The sequence below is a fragment of the Ixodes scapularis genome, unplaced genomic scaffold (assembly GCF_016920785.2).
Source record: "Ixodes scapularis isolate PalLabHiFi unplaced genomic scaffold, ASM1692078v2 PGA_scaffold4__175_contigs__length_147842914, whole genome shotgun sequence".
NCBI classification, from domain to species: Eukaryota; Metazoa; Arthropoda; class Arachnida; order Ixodida; family Ixodidae; genus Ixodes; species Ixodes scapularis.
Genome location: NW_024609879.1, coordinates 36,621,445 through 36,643,316, shown reverse-complemented (window position 1 = coordinate 36,643,316; position 21,872 = coordinate 36,621,445). Strand labels below are relative to the sequence as shown.

The 21,872-nt window shown below is 48.8% G+C and overlaps 1 protein-coding gene across 1 annotated transcript in view; it reads right to left on the bottom strand.

Moving 5' to 3' along the window:
* Nucleotides 1–1,081: 1,081 nt before the first annotated feature.
* The window catches only part of LOC8043472 (carnitine O-acetyltransferase-like), a 63,480-nt gene continuing 42,689 nt past the window's right edge, over nucleotides 1,082–21,872 (bottom strand). The window contains exons 4-6 of the mRNA XM_040220271.1: nucleotides 10,081–10,181; nucleotides 4,995–5,117; nucleotides 1,082–1,208 (exon numbers count right to left, since the gene is read on the bottom strand). Coding sequence (XP_040076205.1) covers nucleotides 1,082–1,208; nucleotides 4,995–5,117; nucleotides 10,081–10,181 — 351 coding nt within the window. The remainder of the gene's footprint in view (nucleotides 1,209–4,994; nucleotides 5,118–10,080; nucleotides 10,182–21,872) is intronic.

Genomic DNA, 21,872 nt, shown 5'->3' with positions numbered 1-21,872 from the left:
CTAAGAAACTCGCCTGAACATGCTGACAAAGAGCGGGGAGCACATAATGTGTTGTGAATGAGCTAGACACATACTATGTGTGTATATGACGTCACGTGGTGTCATGAGATCCCATGACTGTGACGTCACACGGTGTCATGGTACCACGCGACGTCACGATGGCATGTTATGTCAAGGTGTTATTTACATCGCGGCCTCACGTGACTTCTTGAAGTCGTGCGAATTTACGTTATTGCAAGACACCACGGTGTCATATGACCTCTTTATGTCACGTGATCTTACAGTCCTTTGTTGCGGTTTTTATATAGAACTCGGCTGACGAAACACAATCCGTGTAAAATTTCCAATGGCTGTGGACCTGCATACAACCTGTCCACAACCATCCCTTCGCTTTAACTCTAAAGGGAGCAACCCTACCTGGAGAAGTTACAGTGAGGTTAAAAAAAATCATTACTTTTTGCCTACTGATTAAGGCTATCCGAACGGCGGCTGTTTGCCAAAGAAAATGTGAATACGAGACCCGGTGGTATATATTTAATTAAAAGTTATTGATTAGGTTGCATCCACATTTGACTGAGCATACTTCGGACACAATTAAATTTCGTACCTATGTCAAGCGTCTAGGTAAACAAGAATTGCAACAAAACACCCTCATCCGTACTGTACATCTCATCCGTACCGTACGTGGCAAGTATTTCCAGTGATTCGTGCTTTATGTAAATTCCAATAAACCTCTCAAATTAAGTCCCGAGACGCTTTCATTGAAATAAGTAAAACAAGAAAAAACCCTGAAATAAGCTGTTTAAAATAAAACTTCCAAAGTTTCGCCGAAAGATATAATTATCTAGAGTTGTATTTTTTGCCGAGAGGGAACATAGCCTCCTCTTTCTTTAACATATAATCTCCGATAAACATCTCCATTTTGCATGATGCTGAGAAATGGCACAAAAAACACCAAACATGCTAGTAAAAATAAAACCCCGAAAAAACATCCTAGAAAGTTAAGTACAATTATCCCCCACAGTGTCGAACCCTAAACGTGTTTCACGAAGAATGCGTTACGTGCTCCATCAACGTGTTCTCACCTGAAAGCCGCCAGTTGCAGGGCCATCTGTACGTAGCCGTCCGGGCTCATGTTGCACAACTGGATGAAGTTCTTTCCATACTCAGAAAATGTATACAGAAGCCTTTGAGTGTCGTCGGAATACCTGTTGTGTTTAAGGACATCATGATGGATCACAGTCTCTTTATGCGGCAATATTGTACCTTGTTGTCTTATATTTTTCTTTCTTAAAAGTAGCACGTAACAAAGGGCGACCTAATTTACATTTTAAACTAGTACGAGCGTGTTGACGTAGATAATCGTACACCTAAAGCTAAAAAAACAGAAAAGGAGAAACGAGAACCTACAAGTACGGGCGGTACCTGTCTGTGCTCGTCCCTCGCTTTCAGGTAGGTTTTATTATATTAGTGTTTACATTCATCTTTACATAACGTAAATTCGATTAACTTTCGAACTTTCAGCGTAACTACCCGCTACCTGGGAACTACCGTATGCTCGCGATACATTTAGGATTATAAACTAGTCTTTCTCTAAGCCCTTCGGCTCAAAAATCGAAGTTATACGGGGAGTATTCCCTTCATATTTTATGGAGATATACTACGGAGTGGTCACAGTGTAACTTACGCTCTAGAAAAACTGCGGAAGTAGGCGCCTGCCGATATAAAACTCAAACTTTCAGCGATAATGTTCATTTAGGTGGTGAACTTGTCAAAATTCAAAGACAGATGTGTTTGCAGACGACCGAGTTACGATGCATGGGTGCCATAGACTAATGAAACTTGTGGCGCCCTGTCGCGATAAACGTAGCTAGATGACCACAAATTGTGTCGATTACTCGCCGGGCCTATCGATAGATGGTGTCACAAGTTACATTCATCACTAACTCTCTCGTCTCCGAACACAACCATAGTTTATGTTGTCAAGCTTGCATCCTTTTTGCGAAGAGAGATATATTCGCAATCAAATTTTTGCACTGTAACACCCTCCACATAAATACAGATACGGTGAATTATTCAATTGTTTGATGTGCAGGAGTCGAGTTTTCTGGTTTGTATCCCTGCTTAAGAAACACTATGACGACCCTATTTTTCTTAAAAGATATTCAGAATCTGCGAGGTAGCAAAGACCGTGTTAATACCCAGCTATTTCGCTGAGATATCCGATTGTAATATATAACGCTGAAATCGCGAGAACGCTGTTAAGATGCTCAAAAGTAAAACTGCACGGTGTTACAAAAAATGTACAGGGTTTTTTCTACTGCAAAAATAAACTAGGCTTCGCCGAACGCTCATTTTCCGCCCAAAGGTGGCGCTAGAGGTCAGAACCAGATGCGAAAGTTTCAGCCCGATCCGATACCTTATTTAAAAGTTATGTGATTTTCCGAGTTTCATTGGGAAAATGGAGCCCATTTTTGCCCGTTTTCGGTTTGTAGTGCCTTAAGCGCAGTTTAAGCAGACTCGGAATACGGTACCCGGGAGCCGGAACCCGTACTGGCGTTTCGCTTCCGGCTCCCGTTCACGGGAGCTGACGTCACGGTTTGATTTGAACGGCACGCGGCACGGGTCCCCGTATACGGGAGCTGACGTCAAGGCGGCTCCCCAGGCAACCAATCAGCGGCTGTCGTCAAGCCGAGTTGTCGCCCGGGCAGCCCGGGCGCGCGGCGCGCTCCGTCGGTTCCGTCTAGAGCGGCACTCGCTTTGTTTCGTGATGGCGTCATCTCGGCAGAATCTCGGCTACGAAGCTCGAATTGCCTCACTTATGAACCTTTGTGTAGTGAGGTGCGTCACAAATGCAAGAACTATCAACTGACGTCGGCTGACTACTTTCGCGGCTGCGTGTGAGCAGTACCTACGGAGCGTGAAGAAAAAGAAGAAGCGAAAGCCTCGAAAAATGTTCGGCGAGTTTGCCACCATCGTGAGACAGAGGTTCGAAGACCCCGACGGTCGGGAATTCTTCGAGTGCTTCCTAATGTCACGAGCCAGGTAGGGTGTGCTGTTTTTTTTATTTTGGAGCATTTTCATGTTATATATCAAGGGGCGTTCCACATGGGCCCGCGCGTCGCTCGCAGGACTACTCACCTGGAGCGTGCGCTCCCGCAGTGAAAGCACGTTTATATCATTTTTAACGCGGCAGGATCACGAGAGCAGCATTCGTAACAGTCACATCCTTGTCAAATTTTACTGCGTCTGTGCTATAAAAAATAGCAATGGCATGCACATGTGCAGCTTGTACGACACACTCTTTCGGCCGACTAAATCTGGTCACGGTTTTGTGCTCGTTGTGCTTCCTTGTCCTTTGTGCTAGCTAGGATGTGTGCTTACAAGCTGCTTATGAGTGAATTCTGCACGAAAGCTCGCGCTGCAGAACCCAGGATCTTGGGTTCAATCCCCACCCCTGCCCGTTTCGATCTGGATGAGCATCGTACCAGCAGACGTTCGTGTTTCACTACTGCGTGACGGGTGTTAAAGACCCTAGGCTAGCGGTCGTACAGTACTGCCTAAAAACTGTTCTACAGCGCGCACCAGTGTCGTTGACCTTTTTAACCTTTTAAGTGTCGGATGTAGCTCGCACGCACAATGGTTGCAGCTAGGCACGTAGCCAGGATTTAGTTTCGGGGGTGAGGGGATTTTGTCGGTCGCAGAGTTCCCGAGGCTGGTAAAACATTGTGTATAAAAAAAAGAAAAAAAAAAAGAAAATTAACCAATGAGTTGCTTCATTACAATTGTAGTGAACAAGCATGCCCTCAAAGCTGGAAGCTTAGCACATTTGCTTATGCATAACATCCCACTGCCTTTCCGGTCTCTTTGCAGCCAGCCATTGCCTGCCTCTACAAACGGCCTTCCTGAAGGCCACTCATATTTGCATTGAAGATGCCGTTTCATCGGGTTGCAACCACCTCCCGTGTCTCCGAAACAGTGTCAATAAATTATTAAAAGCAGTATCGAGTTCTTTCACTTGTCCCGGTCCTTGTGGTCCCTACGATACCTGTCGCAGATCCAGGGGTACCGCTGAACTCGCTAACTAATCCATAGGCTTTCTCGGGTACGTCAAACGCAGCGGCACTCTTCTTTGCAGCTTGAGCTGCTTTCCTCGCGTCGGAGACGGGCGGGAAGTTCATCGCCGGAGCTTTCCTTGCAAGCAAGCACGGAGCGACTGGGGCATTCGCACGCGGAACCACGTGAACGCCGGTGGCAAGAAGGGCGGAGGGGGGAAGCGCGCCGCGCTGATTGGCCGCGGAGAAAATACGGAAACCTACGTCACGGCCCGGGAAGGAGAAAGTTGAAAATTTTTCAACTCTTCAATCCGTGAGCCGGAAGCCGTAAGTACGTCACCACCCGTGCGGAGGGAGCGCTAACGTCGCTACCGGTTCCGGCTCCCGTCTCTGCATTTCGGGTCCGTTTGAACCGGGCTTTAGAGCCCCATGTATTCAAAAACTCCGACGGCCGCCATTTTCTCAAGCAAATTTTCAGAAAATCACTTATAACTTTTGAATAAGGTGTCGGATCGGGCTGAAACTTTGTCATCTGGTTGTGACCTCTAGCGCTACTTTTAGGCGGAAAATGAGCGTTCGGCGATGCCTAGTCTAGTTTTGCGGTAAAAAAGACCTGTATTCTTTTTTTTGTGTGTGACACTCTGTGCATTAATATTTACTACTATTTATAGCGAGTGGTTTCGGTAGTCCGTAGCCTTGGAGAAGTTTCGAATCTCGATGTCTCGTACACGTCGTCGTCTTCATATCTTTTCTGCCGCCGCGGTTGATGGTTACAATCCTTAAAAGGCACATGTCTACTTCAAGATAAATGTTCACCTATGCGTGATATTCTCAGCGAGGTTTTTCGCAGGACCTATTGCCGGTTAGGAAAAGGCCGTCTACAAATAACACGGTTTCAGCATTATTGCTTTCTGGTGATCTAGCAGAACGTATACTGACCTTGCTTGAAACGATGTCGCCTTCTCGATTGCTAGTAAGGTATCGTGTCCGAGAACAAATTGCAGCTTTTGATGAGCAGCTTCCTCGTTGTTTTCAGATGCCTCGAAGCTCCCTGCCTTCTCGCTGCAGTATGCACCGAATATGTTACCAGAAGCCGAAAAGCTCATGCGCAGATAAGGGCAGGGACATAGCAAGCACTGGTCTTTCGTCCACTGCCCCCATCGGCGACAGCGGCGGAATGAAACCGCGTGGCTTCGCTGCGAGCAATCGGCGTGCCAGAGTTCGGCAGTTACGAAACCACACAAAAAAAGAATGGACAAATTATCACAAACACAAGCAAATGAGCACTTCCTAGATGAATTATTTACACCTCCTGGCCTTCAGAAGCCTTACCCGGACTGCCTTGCTGCCTTCTCGCTGTACATTGCTACGGTGTAAAGGCCGAAATGGAAAGCAAGAACAACATGAGTATGCCCCTTATCGGCACTACATGTCCCGTACAACTTAAGAAAGGCAAATTTGTCCTTGCTAAGAAGGCAGAGAGCTCCACAATGATTTTCTCATGTTGTGAATGAGAAAGCTTGTTGATAATGAAGAAGGACGTGAATGCAAAAGGTGGCAGCTACAACATGACACCGATTGCGCGCAGCGCGCCCTGCAATTTCATCCACGGCGCCGTCGTCTTGCTGCGCGGAGAGAGGCATTCGAGCGGGAGATTAGCCAGTCTTCCTAGGGACTATCGCACTGCGTCGACCATGCCAGCATCTCCATGTAATAATTTTTAGAAAAAACTATGTTCAAGAAGCAATATCTAAGTGCTGAACTTATTCAAGTTTCTTCGGTTTGTAAACACTGGGTTGGTTAATTGCATTATATTGTCTAATAACTTCAACGAATTCTGGCGAGTCATCAGTTTTTACAGTCGTAAAAAATGCAGTTTGTCAAGAAAAAGAAAAATAACATTTAACATCTGGAATTAATTCTGTTAAGTTCATTTTTTGCCGACCTAAAAACTAGAACAAAAGTATAAAAGCTGCGAATACCAATCACCATGACTTCCCACTCCTGCCGTTGTACTGTTTAAAAAAAAAGCACCACTGCCTTTATGACTTTTACTAGTTTTGACAAAAAATATTGCCCACCCTGCAAGGTTGGAAAGAATCGAGATACAAATGAATAGCGATAGTATTAAAAAAAAAAAAAACTTTATGTATTGATATTTCTGTAAAGCGATACAATTTTTCAAATGTATTTTTTTTTTTGTATTTCACTATCAAATTACATTTTCAGGTGTATTATTTGTATCGGGATACAATTAGGGCCGATGTATTTCGCTCAGGGTGTCAAACCTTAACCAGAACTGAAATGCTTATTTCACCCGAACCGAACCAGATCTTGAACCGAAATGTTCGGCGACACTATGGAGCTGAACCTGAACCAGAGCAAAAGAAAAAAACCGTTTTTAGCCGGTTCACCAAACAGTTCGGGCGAAAATTGAAGGTACTATTCCCATGAGCTGTGCGCCGGAAATTTTGAGAGGCTTAGTTAGCGCTGCGCAGCAAACTGTTTCCTCGTACGCAAATGTTTTTGCATTAATACTTTACAAAGAAGGAGGTCAATGACCGCTGTTACTGAGTGTCAGAGAATCCGCCTGAGCCGCTCGAAGTCATCGCGCATACGCGCCTGACAAAAAAATCGCCAGAACGTGACGACGGTATGACAGATCGAGCAGCCGCGGAATAACAACGCAGCATCAAATTCGGGTTTACTACGGTATGTCGAACGCCATTTCATTCAAAAACGTTTTAGAGAACAGGCTCGTATTCTTAAAACTCAGTTTAGAAGAAAACCTCAAGCCTTCCACGAATGTTGGCGAGCCTTACGCGTGATCCATATCCACTTTAGCGAGAAGGAAGCCGTTGCCAAGAAAACGCTGTGCCGCCGTCCGGCAGAAGGTGTCAGAAGAGGCAGAAATTGTCAGAATATGGGAGGCTCTGAGTCTTATAGAAAACAGTGTTTGTCCCTGAAAATCGATTGCGCCACGGGTCTCAAACACGCAGTTCTCGGCGTGAACGTCCAATACGTCAAAAATGGGAAATTTCACCCGCAAACGTTGGACATAATAATTTTTCGAGCGACACACCGCGGAACGTTTGAAAAGCGAAGTTCTTCAAGTACTTTCAAGGTACGACGCCTCTGCAGAGAAGACCTAGAGTGGAATAGTTTGGATGGCGACCTCTTTGTTGGGATTGACAATGCAGTGCAGTTTGAAAGTGTATTATATGATTTGTATCCGGAGACGTGCCAGTACTCTTTTGGTGGTGATAACTTCAAGTGTTCTTTTTTACCCGAAATTGTTCTCAAATGGTGTCATTTTGGTGATCGTTCTTGATGTTCGGTAATTTAATTTTGTTTGCTCTATCGCTGTTCACTCCTGAAACATCCCAAAATGACTTTCAATATTGTAAATCAATCAAGTAATAAATAAATAAGCAACGACCGACAACGCAGTTAAATTGATAAAAACCGTCGATCTCTTAAGAGAAGAATATGCGAGCCTGGTCTCGGCAAGCCGACCAGTCTGAGTCGAAAGAGGAAGATGTGCACGCTTACAGCGCCGCCTCAGATGGTGCCTCCCTCTAATTCTTCGAGGTACACCTCGAAGAATTAGAAGAAGGTTTTGCTTTTTCAGACGAAGGACCTCTTCTTCAAGGCATGAGAGGTGCTGCGCGCACGCTGCAGCTCGCTCAATACGGCGATCTCAAGTCTACATCTGATAGCGAGATCGTACTAAAGACCCAAAACGTTGGAAAAAAAAATTAGGTCGCGAACAATGCTGTCCCTACTTTGGAAGGTTAATCTGGGGAAGCCCATCCTGGATTACGTTGCGAGGTGGATGTCAACAGGAACCATGATGCGACAATCGCTGGACCCATAAAAAGCAGACCCATAAGAAACGTCAATTGGTTAACTGGTTTGCCGGCAAAATAAATTGTGTCTGTTTTTATTTTTTCTGTCTGTGTGTTTGTGCTTACCAGAGTAGTCCCGATACATTAAAAGAAAATAGAACAGTTAAACATACGCCAACTGTTTTATCAAACTTTTTTTTTTAATTTCGAAAAATTAATTAAAACGACCTGGGTGCATAGAAGCGTAGGTAATTTATTTCGTTATGGGTGTAATTTTATTGATTTTGTATTTGTTCACCAGGATCACCGCCACATTAATTGGCACGTCAACGAACACCAAATTTTGGGGGGCTTTTTTTTAAAGGGGGGGGGGGGGTGGGGAGAAGGTAATGGCAATGTCCCTTCAAAGTTTAAGTACATCAAGTTAAATATGTGAAAGTCGGACGCACAGGTGAACGGAACATTTCAAGGATGCGCTCATGTGTGGAGGCCCGATCTCCGGATTCGACGAGAGACTCGGCTACACAAACTGGACAGCAATATGGCATCTGGAATCAATTACCTTTATGCGGATCTTTCACGCAAATTACGCACGGGTCCCGATGCGATTAGAAGGACTGAAAATTGCTTGCGGGAGAGCGGCGAGCGAAATTAGGTGGCGTACGGCACCGTACAACAACCGCAGCCGCCTTGGCAGCAGCAACAGGCGCGCAGAACATCTTGAAGCCCAGTCGGAGGGAGTGACATTACCGTACGCGTTTTTTTACACCGCGGTCCGACTGCAGCCAACGGTCTGATAGAGGCAATCAAGCAGCGCTAAAAGTGTATCGTCATAGCTGTCGTCATATTTTTGCGTTTTCCGTCACAGCCTAAGCCAATCACGACGCACAGCGAATGTGCGGTCAACCACAGGGGACTTTTTGTTTTCACGCACTTCGACCACGTCAGCGTAGGGGCGGGCCGCTAGGGACCTCCCGTAATGCGAATCGAGGGCCCAGTGCGAGATCTCTTAGGTACGCTTATCGGGTTTTCTTCACATGGTTTAATCCACGGTGCAAATCTGGAGTTTTACTTGGCCGATTTGGGCGTCCCGATCTTTATGAATCAGCACACGGCCGTGACCTTTCGCGCCCGTTACTTGGCATGAGACGGATCGGTTAAGTCGAGAAGCTAACTCTGCATCTGGAGGAGTTCGTTAAATAGGCCAATGTGGCGCTCACGCGACCTGCCATGACGACCAGCGAGAGCGGTGGCGGCACAATGACTGGTAACTTTGGCGGTGAATAACATTTTGTTTTAGCAAAACCAGCAACGCGTTTGCGCTAAAAGTGTCGAGCCATGACAATCACGAGTTGAAGCGCACGCAAAGATAACCGTTTCCGTTACGGCCGTAAACAGATTTCCGCGGTGGCAACCGTGTAAGCTCGTAACACTGGCGGTTCCTTACCCCAAGCCACCTTCCCCTCCCTTCCGTTTTCAACGTCGCAAACCACTGGCACTTGTAGAACTTGAGAAGAGGCCGCCGCCGCGTTTGCTGAGTTGCCGAAATGGCGCGCGTTTATTGTCGTGCTTAAAGAAAGGCCGATCAGGTGCCGCCAAAAAAGACCGACATAACCAGCCTGTTTGACTACGCCGCTGCGCCTTTGAGCACGAGACGGCACAATCCCTTAAATGCACGGCCGTCTGGCTCCTTGAACGAAAGTTATGGCGGTGTCACTCATGCACCGAACATTTAGTGAGATCGGTCTATGGTCTCATTGGTTTTGCTCTGCGAGTAAATCCCAGCCTTGGGCGAAGCCTTGGGCGAAGTGCGTGAAAAGCCTCCCTTGTGGTCTGGCCTTAATCCTGTGGTTTGTTCTGCGCGGCACCGGTTTAGCCGGAAAGAGCGAACAGAGTAAAACGACGAATTCTGTGACTATGCACTATTTGGTGCTAATTGAATAGCTCCATCTAATCGGAGTGTTGACTGCGGTCGTAAATGTGACGCAGATTATAAAAACTTCTGTTTCCAGTTATGCCGACACACTTGGGGAGATTGCGACAGAATCGTGCGGATGGAACTCAAATTAATCATCTCTAATATTTCTAGAAAGACGGTACTGCTTGTGTGCAATAGACCATGGTCAAAAAGTGTACACGAAAGAGCAGTAATCGACTTCCGCTGAATTCAAACTCACGCGTAATCGTAGCAGTGATTCGTGAGTCCAGCCATCACGGTGCCGTCGATGACTGCGTGATCGCACAGAAACGCGGACCCTCCGTCTTCGCCCACAATCACCTGGATCGAGCAATGAAAAAAAAAAGAATAGCCGGTGTTCATCCTACAAGACTTTGTGTCGCAATCCGACATGAGTAGCACTTACACTTAATAATATGACTATAAAACTAGAGGTAATAAAAAGGTATTTTCCTGCATTCAAGATGAGGTTAAATGCTAAGCAGTAGAGTAGGGAAGAGTTATGGCATGTGCGCGTGACATTGCCTTTTTTCGCTGCGAAGCTGTTTATGGCTAGCGTTCAGCGGATTTTTTGTGTGTGTCAACAGTAACTGATGTCCCGAAGTTCACAAAAAATCGCTACATTCTGTGCAACAGCTTATATATCTCATCACTTGAATATGCATTTTCACTAGATTAGTTATCAATAGGCAACATTATCAAGATCAGTACACTCTCAGGTAGGAAATAAAGTTCGCTCAAAGATTTGCCGCAGTGAGATCCGCGACGGCCATGTCTACGCTCGAACAGCCCTCTCTTTGTCGTCGTTCCAAGCGCTCGCGTCCCTAGTCTCCTTTCCTTCCGCTCTCCCGGGGTGGCGGTCCCATCGCGCGTGTCTACGTTCCGCGGGGTGGCAGTCCCGTCGCGCCTGATGAGTTTCCTCAGGCTACTCGGGGCGGGTCTGCGTCGTGTGCTAGACAGCTTCGCTGATTATCCACCTCCACAGAGTGGAATGACTCATGATTTTTTTTTTTTAAATATGTGTTCTAAAAGGGTCACTGACAAAGTGGGAAAGGCAGGGAGTGTCTATGGAACCCCCGTCCTCCGGCCAGCGCTCCATGCCTTCCATTGTGCTCTGGCTGCGCGCGCGCTCTCAAGGTGCTCGTGATGTCAAACCGTTGTCCAACATAGAAAGCTCGCCATGGATTCGGGGTCACCTTTTCAGCGACTATAGTATCTGCGTAGTTGTCGTAGCTCATATTTATTTGAATTTTCGGAAAGTTCTTAAACACCACACCAGGAAAAGGTTGTAAAATGCCTAAGCATTTATTGCCCTGGTACCTGCAGCAGTCTCGGGTTCGGACTGGACTTGTTTGTTGAGGCCACGGCACAGTTTCTAACGTGCTCCATCGCTCCGATCGTTCATTCGTGACGTTCACTTTCCCTTTTACCTGATAGTGAAGGAGCGTTCTCGCAGGCTTCCAGTTAGGCAGCGCTGTTGGTGCGCACTCCTATTACGATAGCACCGCAGCTTAAGGGTTTCAAGTATTCCCCAGTATGCACAGCGCAAGCGACAACGTGAAACCGAAACACAGCGGCGACGCCGTTTCCGAGAAACCACCGACACCCGGGAAAAGAGATCGGCTCTTCAAAGCCAAGAGTATGCGGATCGTAGGCGGAGATCGCGAGAAGCTGTGGTGACTGATTCCGAAACCTACACCACTCAGAAGAACAGATTGGCTATCCGTAGAAAACCAACTCTCGCTCTAAATAATAACTCATTACGTGAAGAAAGGGCGTAGCGGCAGCGGAAATTTCAGCATAGTATTTGTTTTTAAGATGAAGCGAAATATTTATCGTTATTGTTATCCCACTCACGCACGATTGTAGAACAAATGTTTACGTTAAAACAAATGTTTTTGGAGCATTCTTGAAATAAAAAAGCAAAATCGGCAATCTGGGCATGTTTTTTTTTTCTTTAAGTTATTGATATTGAAGTGACGGATACGAAAATGACGTTTTCCCCCACAAGTTGGGAACCACATGTTTGAAGGCTCGCCATTTTCTCACTTCTCAAAATAAAGCGATAGGACTCTTTTGTGTCACTCTAGAAATAGTTTCCATTAGGCTTAAAAAGCTGAACAAAAAATATATTTTATAATAATAAAAACAAATAATGAAACTGTGTTCCTTCGATGACTTGCTGTAAATATTGGCACGTTCATGTGATACCTATGTGACAGTTTAATTACTCAGACATCATCAGAAAGTCCAATTCTTTTTTTTTTTATGAATACAAGTTTAACATTATGAGTTCAATGTAAAATTTGTGAATTACCGAATATTTCAAAAAAATTTTAAAATTCGGTTTCATATTTTTAGAAATTACAATTTTCATTTGTCTTTTTGTGTTAAAAGCGAGGTATAATAGTGGTTTATTGAACAATAAAATATAATATACAAAGACTGTTTATATGGCAACAAATAAAACTTAGACGTTGTGAAATTTGCGTTCTAAACCGGAGTCCGCGCTGCCGCTAATGACAGTATCACGGAGGGGGAGGATCAGATAAGGATGTGAAGGCTCCGTCGAGCAGAGCCTCCCTCAGCGAGAGTCCCGCCCGTAGGATTAGGGCCGTCTTATATAGGTTGTATTCGTGAAGCGGTGCATGCTGGGACCAGCGCCATCTTGCCGTCCTCGGGAGCAGACAGTCGCACAGTCGCGTACGGACAACCGTATCCTACCTTTTCAAACTTCAGGCGAAGCCGCAGCCGCGCTTTCTGCCTCGGGTATGGTGTCGTGTGTGGTGGTAGGTTGCCACAACAAGACGCAATCGTCAAAGAAGAAGAAAGAGTGCAAGGTCGCAGAGGCTCGGTTCTTTAAAATACCGAAGGTACGGACTCGTGAATGCGACACGACGCGAACACTGTCCGCGAGGAGACAGCGAGAATGGTTGAAACGCATCAACAGAAAAGACCTGGACGCTGACCTCGACAAGTACAAGGTGTGCTCACGCCACTTCGTCTCGGGTGAGTGTCGGCATAGTTTGTTTTTCTCTGGCATTAACTTCCTGGAGCTTTTCGAATCAGTGGGCTAGGCCTACTTGCAGCGCAAGTTCGATCGAAGTTAGTTGGTTCAGTCATTACTGGAGTCTTTACTAGGTGCACCACGCAGTAGCGATGCACGACTGCACACCGGTACGATGTTTGGGTCCTGCAGCACGAGCTTTCCACGTGCTCCGATCTAAGACGCGCTAGGCCACCATCATCTCCTTCGCGCTATCACTATCACTGGCTACTACACGCTCCTGAAACAGACCGTTTCGCCGTTTCAAACGAAATTAAGCGAAGATACGCGTCCGCAAAAACATGAAAAGTTAGGCTCACCTTCGAGACGATGATCACGCTGTCCGCGTTCGCTGCTTTCATTGCCGGCTCCTGGACCCATCCGCTCGTAAGGTAATTATGGGCGTCTAATGATTTGTACGCTTTTAGCTGCTTGCGCGTCACGAAACTTGTCTTGAGGATCAGGTAGTTGTGTATGTCGCCCATTTCTACCTGCGGCCATAGGTTGCTGTTCCGGACTAGGTCAATCGGCGGCAGCGCGAACGGATCCGCGCCGCACATTTTAACCTTTTCCTCGTAACGTGTGCGTTCCCGTCCGCTTAAACTTAGGCCGTATAAACCCAGCGGTGGACAACCACTTGAAGAAGACATCTTCACGTTAGCGGGCGAGCAAACACCATAAATACGTCGCACTGCAACGGTGCGTGCGTAACGCGTCCGTCACCTGTCGCTGGGCGCTACGGGAGTGCGCGCGCGGCTGTCTGCTCTCGAGGACGGCAAGATGGCGCTGGTCCCAGCATGCACCGCTTCACGAATACAACCTATAGCCTACGGGAATGGAAGCGCCCGGGGTGGGTCGGATGTAGGTGGCTCCCCGCAGGGGCGGACGCGTCCAAGTCAGGATCCCGAGGGGTGTGCCTTAGGCGAATCACCCGAGAAGGGCGAGGAAAAGCGTCCACCAGGCCTCGCCCTCGCATCCGGGACGCGCCCCCACGTAACGACGCCCCACGGCCTGCCAGAGCTAGGCCTAGATAGGATGCGGGGAACTCGTGGTTCCTACACTCCCGGACTCCTTAAGGCTGAGGTAGGTTTAAGAAAAATAAAAATTAACCTACCGACTCTCGAAAACAAAACAAAACAAATAACAACGCGGCGGTGCCGGTTCCCACATGCATGGGGTAACAAATAACTTGATGTCTTCCGTGTCGTTCCCGACGTTGCCGTAGCTCGCTCACCATGGCGTAGGGTCTTTGGTGGACGTGGATGGTGGGGCCCTAGGGACTTGTCGCGGGACGAATGGGAACAGCTGGTCCCTAGTCGGTGAGCTGGCCGACCACGGCGCGGGTCCCGCGGATGAAGAGTGGGCAGTCTCTGACCGGATGTCGATCCCGACGCGCACGACGACGGCAGGTAGCTGGTTCGGCCCGTGGCCGGCTGGGGTAGCGGGGCTGGCGCGCGGCCGTGGTCCATGAACGCCGCTGAACCGCCGTAGCCAGGAGACCGCAGCTCTCGAACGGCGCGAAGCCCCGTGCTGGCTGGGGATCCTCTTCGTGGATGCGGAGACGTACTGCGGTTGAATGACCACTTGGTCTCCGACCGCTTGTGACGACGCTCGTACCGCGCTGTTGCGGTGACGTGTTGGACACGTGAGCGTATGTGGCAATAACTGACCAATGGCCGTTACGCCTACCCTTTCCCTCGGATGCCGTAGTTCGGGGGATTCCCCTACGGGTTGATCCGGGAGCGAACGCTGAGGTGACCTTCTATCTAGGTCACTGCTTGCCAGTAAAACAATGGTGTCTGGCGCGTTCGCGAAGGCAGTAGGTGCATTGTGTTTTGCACTTCCCTTAATGTGACATTTCGCCACCTACTGGGGCTGCCTCTACGAAAACTTCGGATATGAGTTTTTCCAAGTTCGTAGATTGTAGCGAAGACGCCTGCTGTTCATCGTCGGCGTTGTCTCGCGTTTTACGTGCATATTACTGCGGGGGCTGCGTTTGTTCGTCCCCTTCTTCTTTCCTTTCGTTGTACGGTTTGAGATCGCAGACATGCATAGGCCCGCTGACTTTTCTCGAGTCCTTCTCAGTCAGCTTGTACACGAGTGGTGAAAATACTTCGTGCACTCGGTACGGGCCCAACCACTTTGGTGCCAGTGAAGCAGAAAAGCCTTTGCTGGCATCGCTCAGAACATGATTTCGTCTGAGCACGAGATCGCCTACTTTGTAGCGGAGATCCCGGCGAGAGCGGTCGTATTGAGCTTTTTGTTTAGCTCGAGCTACCCCGAGATTGCTACGGGCCTCCGAGAAAGCTTTCGTCATCCGGGTTTGTAGCGTGCTCGCATGTTCAGTCTGTTTCGACTCTGCGTCGCTCACCCCAGCGTTTGCCCCCAGGACGCGGTCCATTGGATTCGACAATTCTCTCCCAAGTGTGAGGAAGGCGGGGGTGAAGTCTGTCGAGCGATTGACAGTGGAACGGAGTGCGAACCCAATCTTGGGAATGTATGCGTCCTAGTCGCTGTGCTTTTTGGCAAATGCTGCCAGCATGGGTTTGATGTTTCTGTTACATCGCTCCGTGATGTTCGCCTGTGGGTGGTAGGGTGTGGTTGTTATGTGCTTGATGCCCAGCGCTTTGCAAGCGTCCACGAATACCTTCCCGACGAAGTAGCTTGCTCTATCTGTTAGTAGAGCTTCAGCGAACCCGAATCGGGTGAACACCTCCATGAGCTTCTCAGCGATTGCTCGGGCCGTCAGCTTTCATAGTGGGAAAAGTTCTACCCATTTGCTGAAGTGGTCAGTGACAACCAATAGATACTGGTGTCCTTTGGAGCTCCTTGGTAAAGGGCCGACCACGTCACAAACCGCCAAAGACCATGGTTCTTGGCTGTCGATCGGCTACATTAGGCCCGGAGGTTTGCCGCTTCTTGGTTTGAAGGTTTGGCAAGTGTGGCACGTGTGGGCGTAGCGGAATACGTCCCTTTTCATGCCCGGCCGGGTTGCGATGTGGCATAACTTTGTGTAAGTCTTGGAGCCGCTCGCATGTCCGGCCAAGTGCGAGTCGTGATAGTAACGCATTACTGCGCACCTCAGACGTTTTGGAACAACCACCTTGAACACATTATCTGTGTCCTTCTTGTTGTATACTGGCAAAGACGGTGTGCCAGTAGGCGGCGATGGCGCGAGCTCGGCGCGTACCACGCTGCCAGAGCTCGCGCAGTGCTCGCGATCGGCTCGGACTGATTATTAAAAATGGAGCCTTTCATCTGGAACGACCTGGTCTCGGCTCTCTCGTTCGCGATCTAACATTGGCGACGAGTATGCTGGTTACCTGTCGTCGGAGGTCATCGGCATCTCACGAAGGAACGGGGACCTGGATCACGGCTACCACGGTGCTAAGCCAAGAACCCGCAGCGAGCAGCGGGAAGAGCCACTGCTGAAAGGACTTCAAGGAAATAGTATGTGCAGCAGTTCTCTCTACTTCTCAACGTAGTGAACGTCGCAGTGTACGAAAATGCCACACCTCGGGAAGGTGCTAGAATTCGACGTGGCCTCTCAGAGTTTCGAGACCTACGTTGAGCGTTTTGAGCTTTTCGTCGCTGCGAACAGCATCAAAGAAGAGAAAAAGGCAGTAACATTCCTAACAGTCATCGGCGATCGAACATACGAAGTCCTCAAAAACCTAGCAGCCCCAGACTTGCCAGGCTCTAAGACGTACAGCGAGATAAAGACTCTATTAGAGGAGCACTACGGCCCGCAACGGTCCGTAATAGCCGAACGCTGTAGGTTCAACCAACGGAGTCGGCTAGAACATGAATCCGTGGAGGATTTCATTTTGGCCCTGAAGAGTTTGTCTCGATTTTGCAATTTTGGAACATTTTTGCAAAGTGCTCTCAGGGACAGGCTGGTAGCTGGCCTGAGAGACGAAGAAACTCAGAAGGAACTGTTTGCGTTTGCTGAAGAAAAGCTAACTTTCGCAGTCGCTTGCAAGATAGCGCGGGAAAAAGAAGCAGCAGCAAAACAAGCGGCGGACATGCACAAAGAATCCAAAGCAGTGAACGCTATTCATAAAAAGGTGTCACCTCCTGAGAACAGAGGTCATGGGAGAAGCACGTCTCATGATCATGAGTCCAGTACTTCGCTAACAAGTTGCTATCGTTGCGGAAATGAGCATGAACCCCGCAATTGTCGTTTTAAAACGTATCGCTGCAAGATCTGCTACAAGACTGGACATCTCCGGAAGATGTGTCGCAACACGCCTGGAAAGACTCCAGAGCGCAACGTTCAAATCCTTGAGGAGTCTGATGATGAGGATGAAGACCTACTGACCGTGTACACGTGTACGAAATCTTCACCGGGATTTCAAGTTTTTGTAGAGGTGGACAGAGTTCCTCTACTCATGTTGATCGACAGGGGAGCGGCGGTCTCTATCATACCAGAATAAGTTTTTATTAAACACTTTCCCCAGAAAGAGCTCCTGGAAACCAAAGTAGCTCTTCGCACTTACTCCGGTGAGCGGCTGTCGGTAAAAGGGAAGATCTCAGTCAAAGTCCAATATAACGGGCAAGAGGAAACACTCGACTTGTTTGTAGTAGCTAGCGAAGGTCGAAGTCCACCAGTGCTCCTAGGTCGCGACTGGCTCCGGAAGCTGAAGCTGGACTGGACGGCTATCTGCAGCATCACTGTTCAAGACCAAGTGGAACAGCTTCGAAAGAAGTATCCGAACGTCTTCGACAGTTCCCCTGGCATGGTACGCGATCATCAGGCACAGGTTGTCATCAAGGAAAACAGCACTCCAGTCTTTTGCAAGGTACGTCCTGTTCCTCTGCCCCTCAAGGAAGCGGTGACAGCACAACTGCGAAAGCTTGAAAAAGATGGCATATTGCGTCACGTTTCTCAAAGCGACTGGGCCACTCATTTAGTTGTGGTACCGAAAAACGGAGGAGAAAGCCTTCGGTTGTGCGGTGACTATAAGGTGACCATCAACCCGGTTCTCAAGATGGATCACTACCCGTTGCCACATCCAGAGGACATCTTCAGCACGTTGGTTGGGAGGAGAGTGTTCTGCGTTCTCGACCTGTCGTCAGCGTACCAGCAAATCAAGCTCAGCGACACGTCGAAACACCTGCTGACCATCAATACACACCTGGGACTGTTTGAGTACCAGCGACTTCCTTTTGGAGTAGCAAGCGCACCTGCCATTTTTCAATCGTTGATGGACCGTGCCCTGCAAGGAATTGCACAGAAGTGTTGTTACATCGATGACATCATCATCGCTGGCAGAGATATGGCAGAGTGCAGCAAAATCCTGGACTCTGTTCTACAAAGATTGTCCGAGTCTAACTTGACCCTCAGAAAGGAGAAGTGCAAGTTTTTTGCGGACTCAGTTGTATATTTGGGACACCAAATTTCCGCAAAAGGCATCCAGCCCACACAAAGCAAAGTCAAGGCAATCACAGAAGCGCCAGAACCTACCAACGTGACGGAACTTAAGGCTTATCTCGGAATGCTGACCTTCTATGGAAAGTTTCTGCGTAATCTAGCTGACACGGCGTCGCCATTGTACGAGCTCCTGAAGAAAGGACATCGCTGGAAATGGGACAGCAGCTGCAAGAATGCCTTCCACGCGACAAAAGATCTGCTAGTCAACGGCTCAGCTTTGGCATAGTATGACGTAGACAAACCGATCGGGGTGGTTTGCGATGCGTCAGCCTACGGCCTTGGAGCTGTTCTGTTCCACAAGACGTCCGAAGGTGCGGAAGTGCCTATTGCCTTTGCGTCGAGAACATTAACACCCGCGGAAAAAAACTACGCTCAAGGAGAAAGAGAGGCCCTGGCTATCATATTTTGCCTGAAACGATTTCACCGTTATCTATATGGAAGATTCTTTACAATATACACAGACCACCAGCCTCTCTTGGGAATTCTGTCTCACGACAAGGCCGCTCCAACCTTGGCCGCTGCTCGAATGCAACGATGGGCGTTGCTTCTGTCAGGCTACAACTACCGACTCTGTTATCGACGTGGCAAGGACAACGAAGCAGCAGACACGCTCTCACGTCTTCCTCTGCCTAGGTTGTCGGAAGACGCAGAGAAGGGGTGTTTGGCGCTCTTCGATGCCACACCCATAACTGCCATGGAAGTAAGCAAAGCAACCTCGGTAGATAACTTGCTTAGCCGAGGTCTGCACTTCACGCTGCGAGGGTGGCCAACGCCTGAACACGCGACAGAGCTGCAGCCATTTTATATTCGTAGAAGTGAACTCTCAGTAGAGGAAGGTTGTCTGACATGGGGGCTGCGTGTCATAATACCGACAAAACTTCAAAGTACAGTCCTCTCCTTGCTACACGAAGAACACCCCGGCATGTGCCGCATGAAGATGCTAGCACGAGGATTCGTCTGGTGGCCGAATCTCGACAAAGACATCGAAGAGTGTGTTCGAGGCTGCAAGGTTTGCCAAGTTGTTCAGGCAGCCGCTCCGGTCGTACCTCTACATCCATGGACGTATCCACAACAAATCTGGCAACGCATCCACATTGACTTCGCAACCAAAAATGACGTCAACTTCTTGATTATCGTGGATGCTTATTCTAAGTGGCTGGAAGTCTTTCCTATGCGTTCCACGACCACCGCCAAGACACTGGAAAAACTTCACATTGTCTTTGCAAACTTCGGACTGCCGGAGGAAATTGTAAGTTACAACGGGCCACAATTTTCATCTCACGAATTTGCGGAATTCATGAAACGAAATCTAATTAAACACATAAAAACGCCTCCTTACCATCCCGCTTCAAACGGAGCAGCCGAAAGGGTAGTCCAAACCACTAAAAAAGCGTTGCTGAAGCAAGTTCTTCATGATCAGTTCACCAAGTCCATGCGAAGCTTACAAGAGAAGCTCTCCGACTTCCTGATGGCTTACAGAAACACGCCATCAACGGTGACAAAACTATCTCCATCAGAACTCTTTCTGAAGAGGCAACCACGAATTCAACTCTCATTGTTGAGGCCCAACTTTACTGGTGACATGCGCGACAAACAGTCGCGACAAAAACAAACAATCGACTTGGATCGTGCTCCAATGCGATCACTTACACAGGGCGACAACGTGTTTGTCAAGACGGTACAAGGCCAGTGTTCCTGGGACGAAGGGGTGGTGGTGAAGGTCGTCAGCCCTGTGACCTATCTTGTACAGGTGCAAGGAAAGGTACGCTTCGTGCATGCAGACCACATGAGACGTCGGCAGACACCTCGGGAGCCACCCAGCACCTCGCCGTGCGAAGCACAAAGAGACTGTCCATTCGGCGATTCGCCGGCATCTCAAGAAGGAACGGCATCTCAAGAAATGCCTGACAATCCCACGACAAGCCAGGCTTGTTCAATGGTCGATACCCCGGCTTCAAAGTCAAAGTTTAAAGTCGACCCTGCTTCAACACCCTCAGCTTCGTCATCGGAAGCATCGCCACTTCAAGGGAACCCAGAAATTCCGCTGCGACGAGGTTCTCGAGTCCGGAGGCCCCCTGCCCGGTTTACTTCGGACAACTTCTCCTGAGGGGGGAAGAATGTTGTATACTGGCAAAGACGGTGTGCCAGTAGGCGGCGATGGCGCGAGCTCGGCGCGTACCACGCTGCCAGAGCTCGCGCAGTGCTCGCGATCGGCTCGGACTGATTATTAAAAATGGAGCCTTTCATCTGGAACGACCTGGTCTCGGCTCTCTCGTTCGCGATCTAACACTTCTCAGATGGGATATACTTCAGCAGGAGCCCGTCGGCATTCAGCGAAAATTGATCCAGCGTGTCAGTACCAGCACCAGATACATCTCGACACTCGGCGTTTACTGCAATACCAGCAGTCGTACGCCCGGCGGACGCGCCGCCCGACTTCACAGAGTCCGACTCACTCGAGAGTCCGTCGATCACCTTTCGACAAAACGGATCATTCTGCTGAGCTTTCAGTAGCTATTCTTTGCTGAACACGATCCCCACTGCGCTCACTGCGTCTATGTGGTTCACGTTTTCGTCCGAGGAGGCTAGTGGTGTTGCCTCCGTTTTGGACTGATTTTCGGCTTCGCGTGGCTGGAGTTTGCCATTGGCTCGGCCTGGGTCCTCGCGGAAAGATTTACGCAGTGTACGGGGGTTCGCGACAGTACGACCGCCACCACATTTGTGCTGCCTTTCCTGTACCGCACGACATAGTCGTATTTCTGCAGTAGCAAGGCCCATATCGCTAACCGTCCTGCGGGTTCGCGAAGTCTCGAGAGCCATATTAGGCTCTGGTGATCTGTTTCGATCGTGAACGTGGTCCTGTGACATAAATGTCGAAGCGCTTTAGGGCAAATACAATAGCCAAGCACTCTTGTTCACATGTGCTGTAGTTCATCTCAGCGGGTGTCAGCGAGCGGCTAGCGAAAGCTACCGGACCAAGCACTCCCTTGTGCTCTTGGATTAGGACCGCTCCCAAGCCCAGTTTGCTCGCGTCCGTTTGGATCACAAAAGGCTTGTTCAAGTCGGGCAGCTTTAGTTCAGCTATGTCCGCGAGCGTTTTAGAGGTGCAACGGAATGTCGCCTCCTGCTCGGAACCCCAACTCCATCTCAGGGTCTTTCTCAGTAGCCGCGTCAGTGGCGCTTGGAGTGACGCGCAGTTTGGGATGAATTGGTGGTAAAAATTGACCATCCCAGACAGCGACGGAGCGAGTTTACGTCTGTCGGCGCCGGAAACTCCCGGATAGCCTTTAGCTTCTCGGGGTTTGGCGTGATGAGCCCGCAATCGAGCGTGAACCCAAGCAAGTTGATTCGGGTTTCGGCTATTGGGCCTTTTCTGGCTTTAAAGTGATACCCGCGGCCTTTAGTCTGTCGAACACATCCTTCAGATCTCGTAGATGATCTTCGAAGGTGTTGGAGTGCACGACAATGTCGTCGAGATAGGCCATTGCATGTTTCCATTTGGGTTCTCCCAGTACTCGGTCAATCAAGCGTT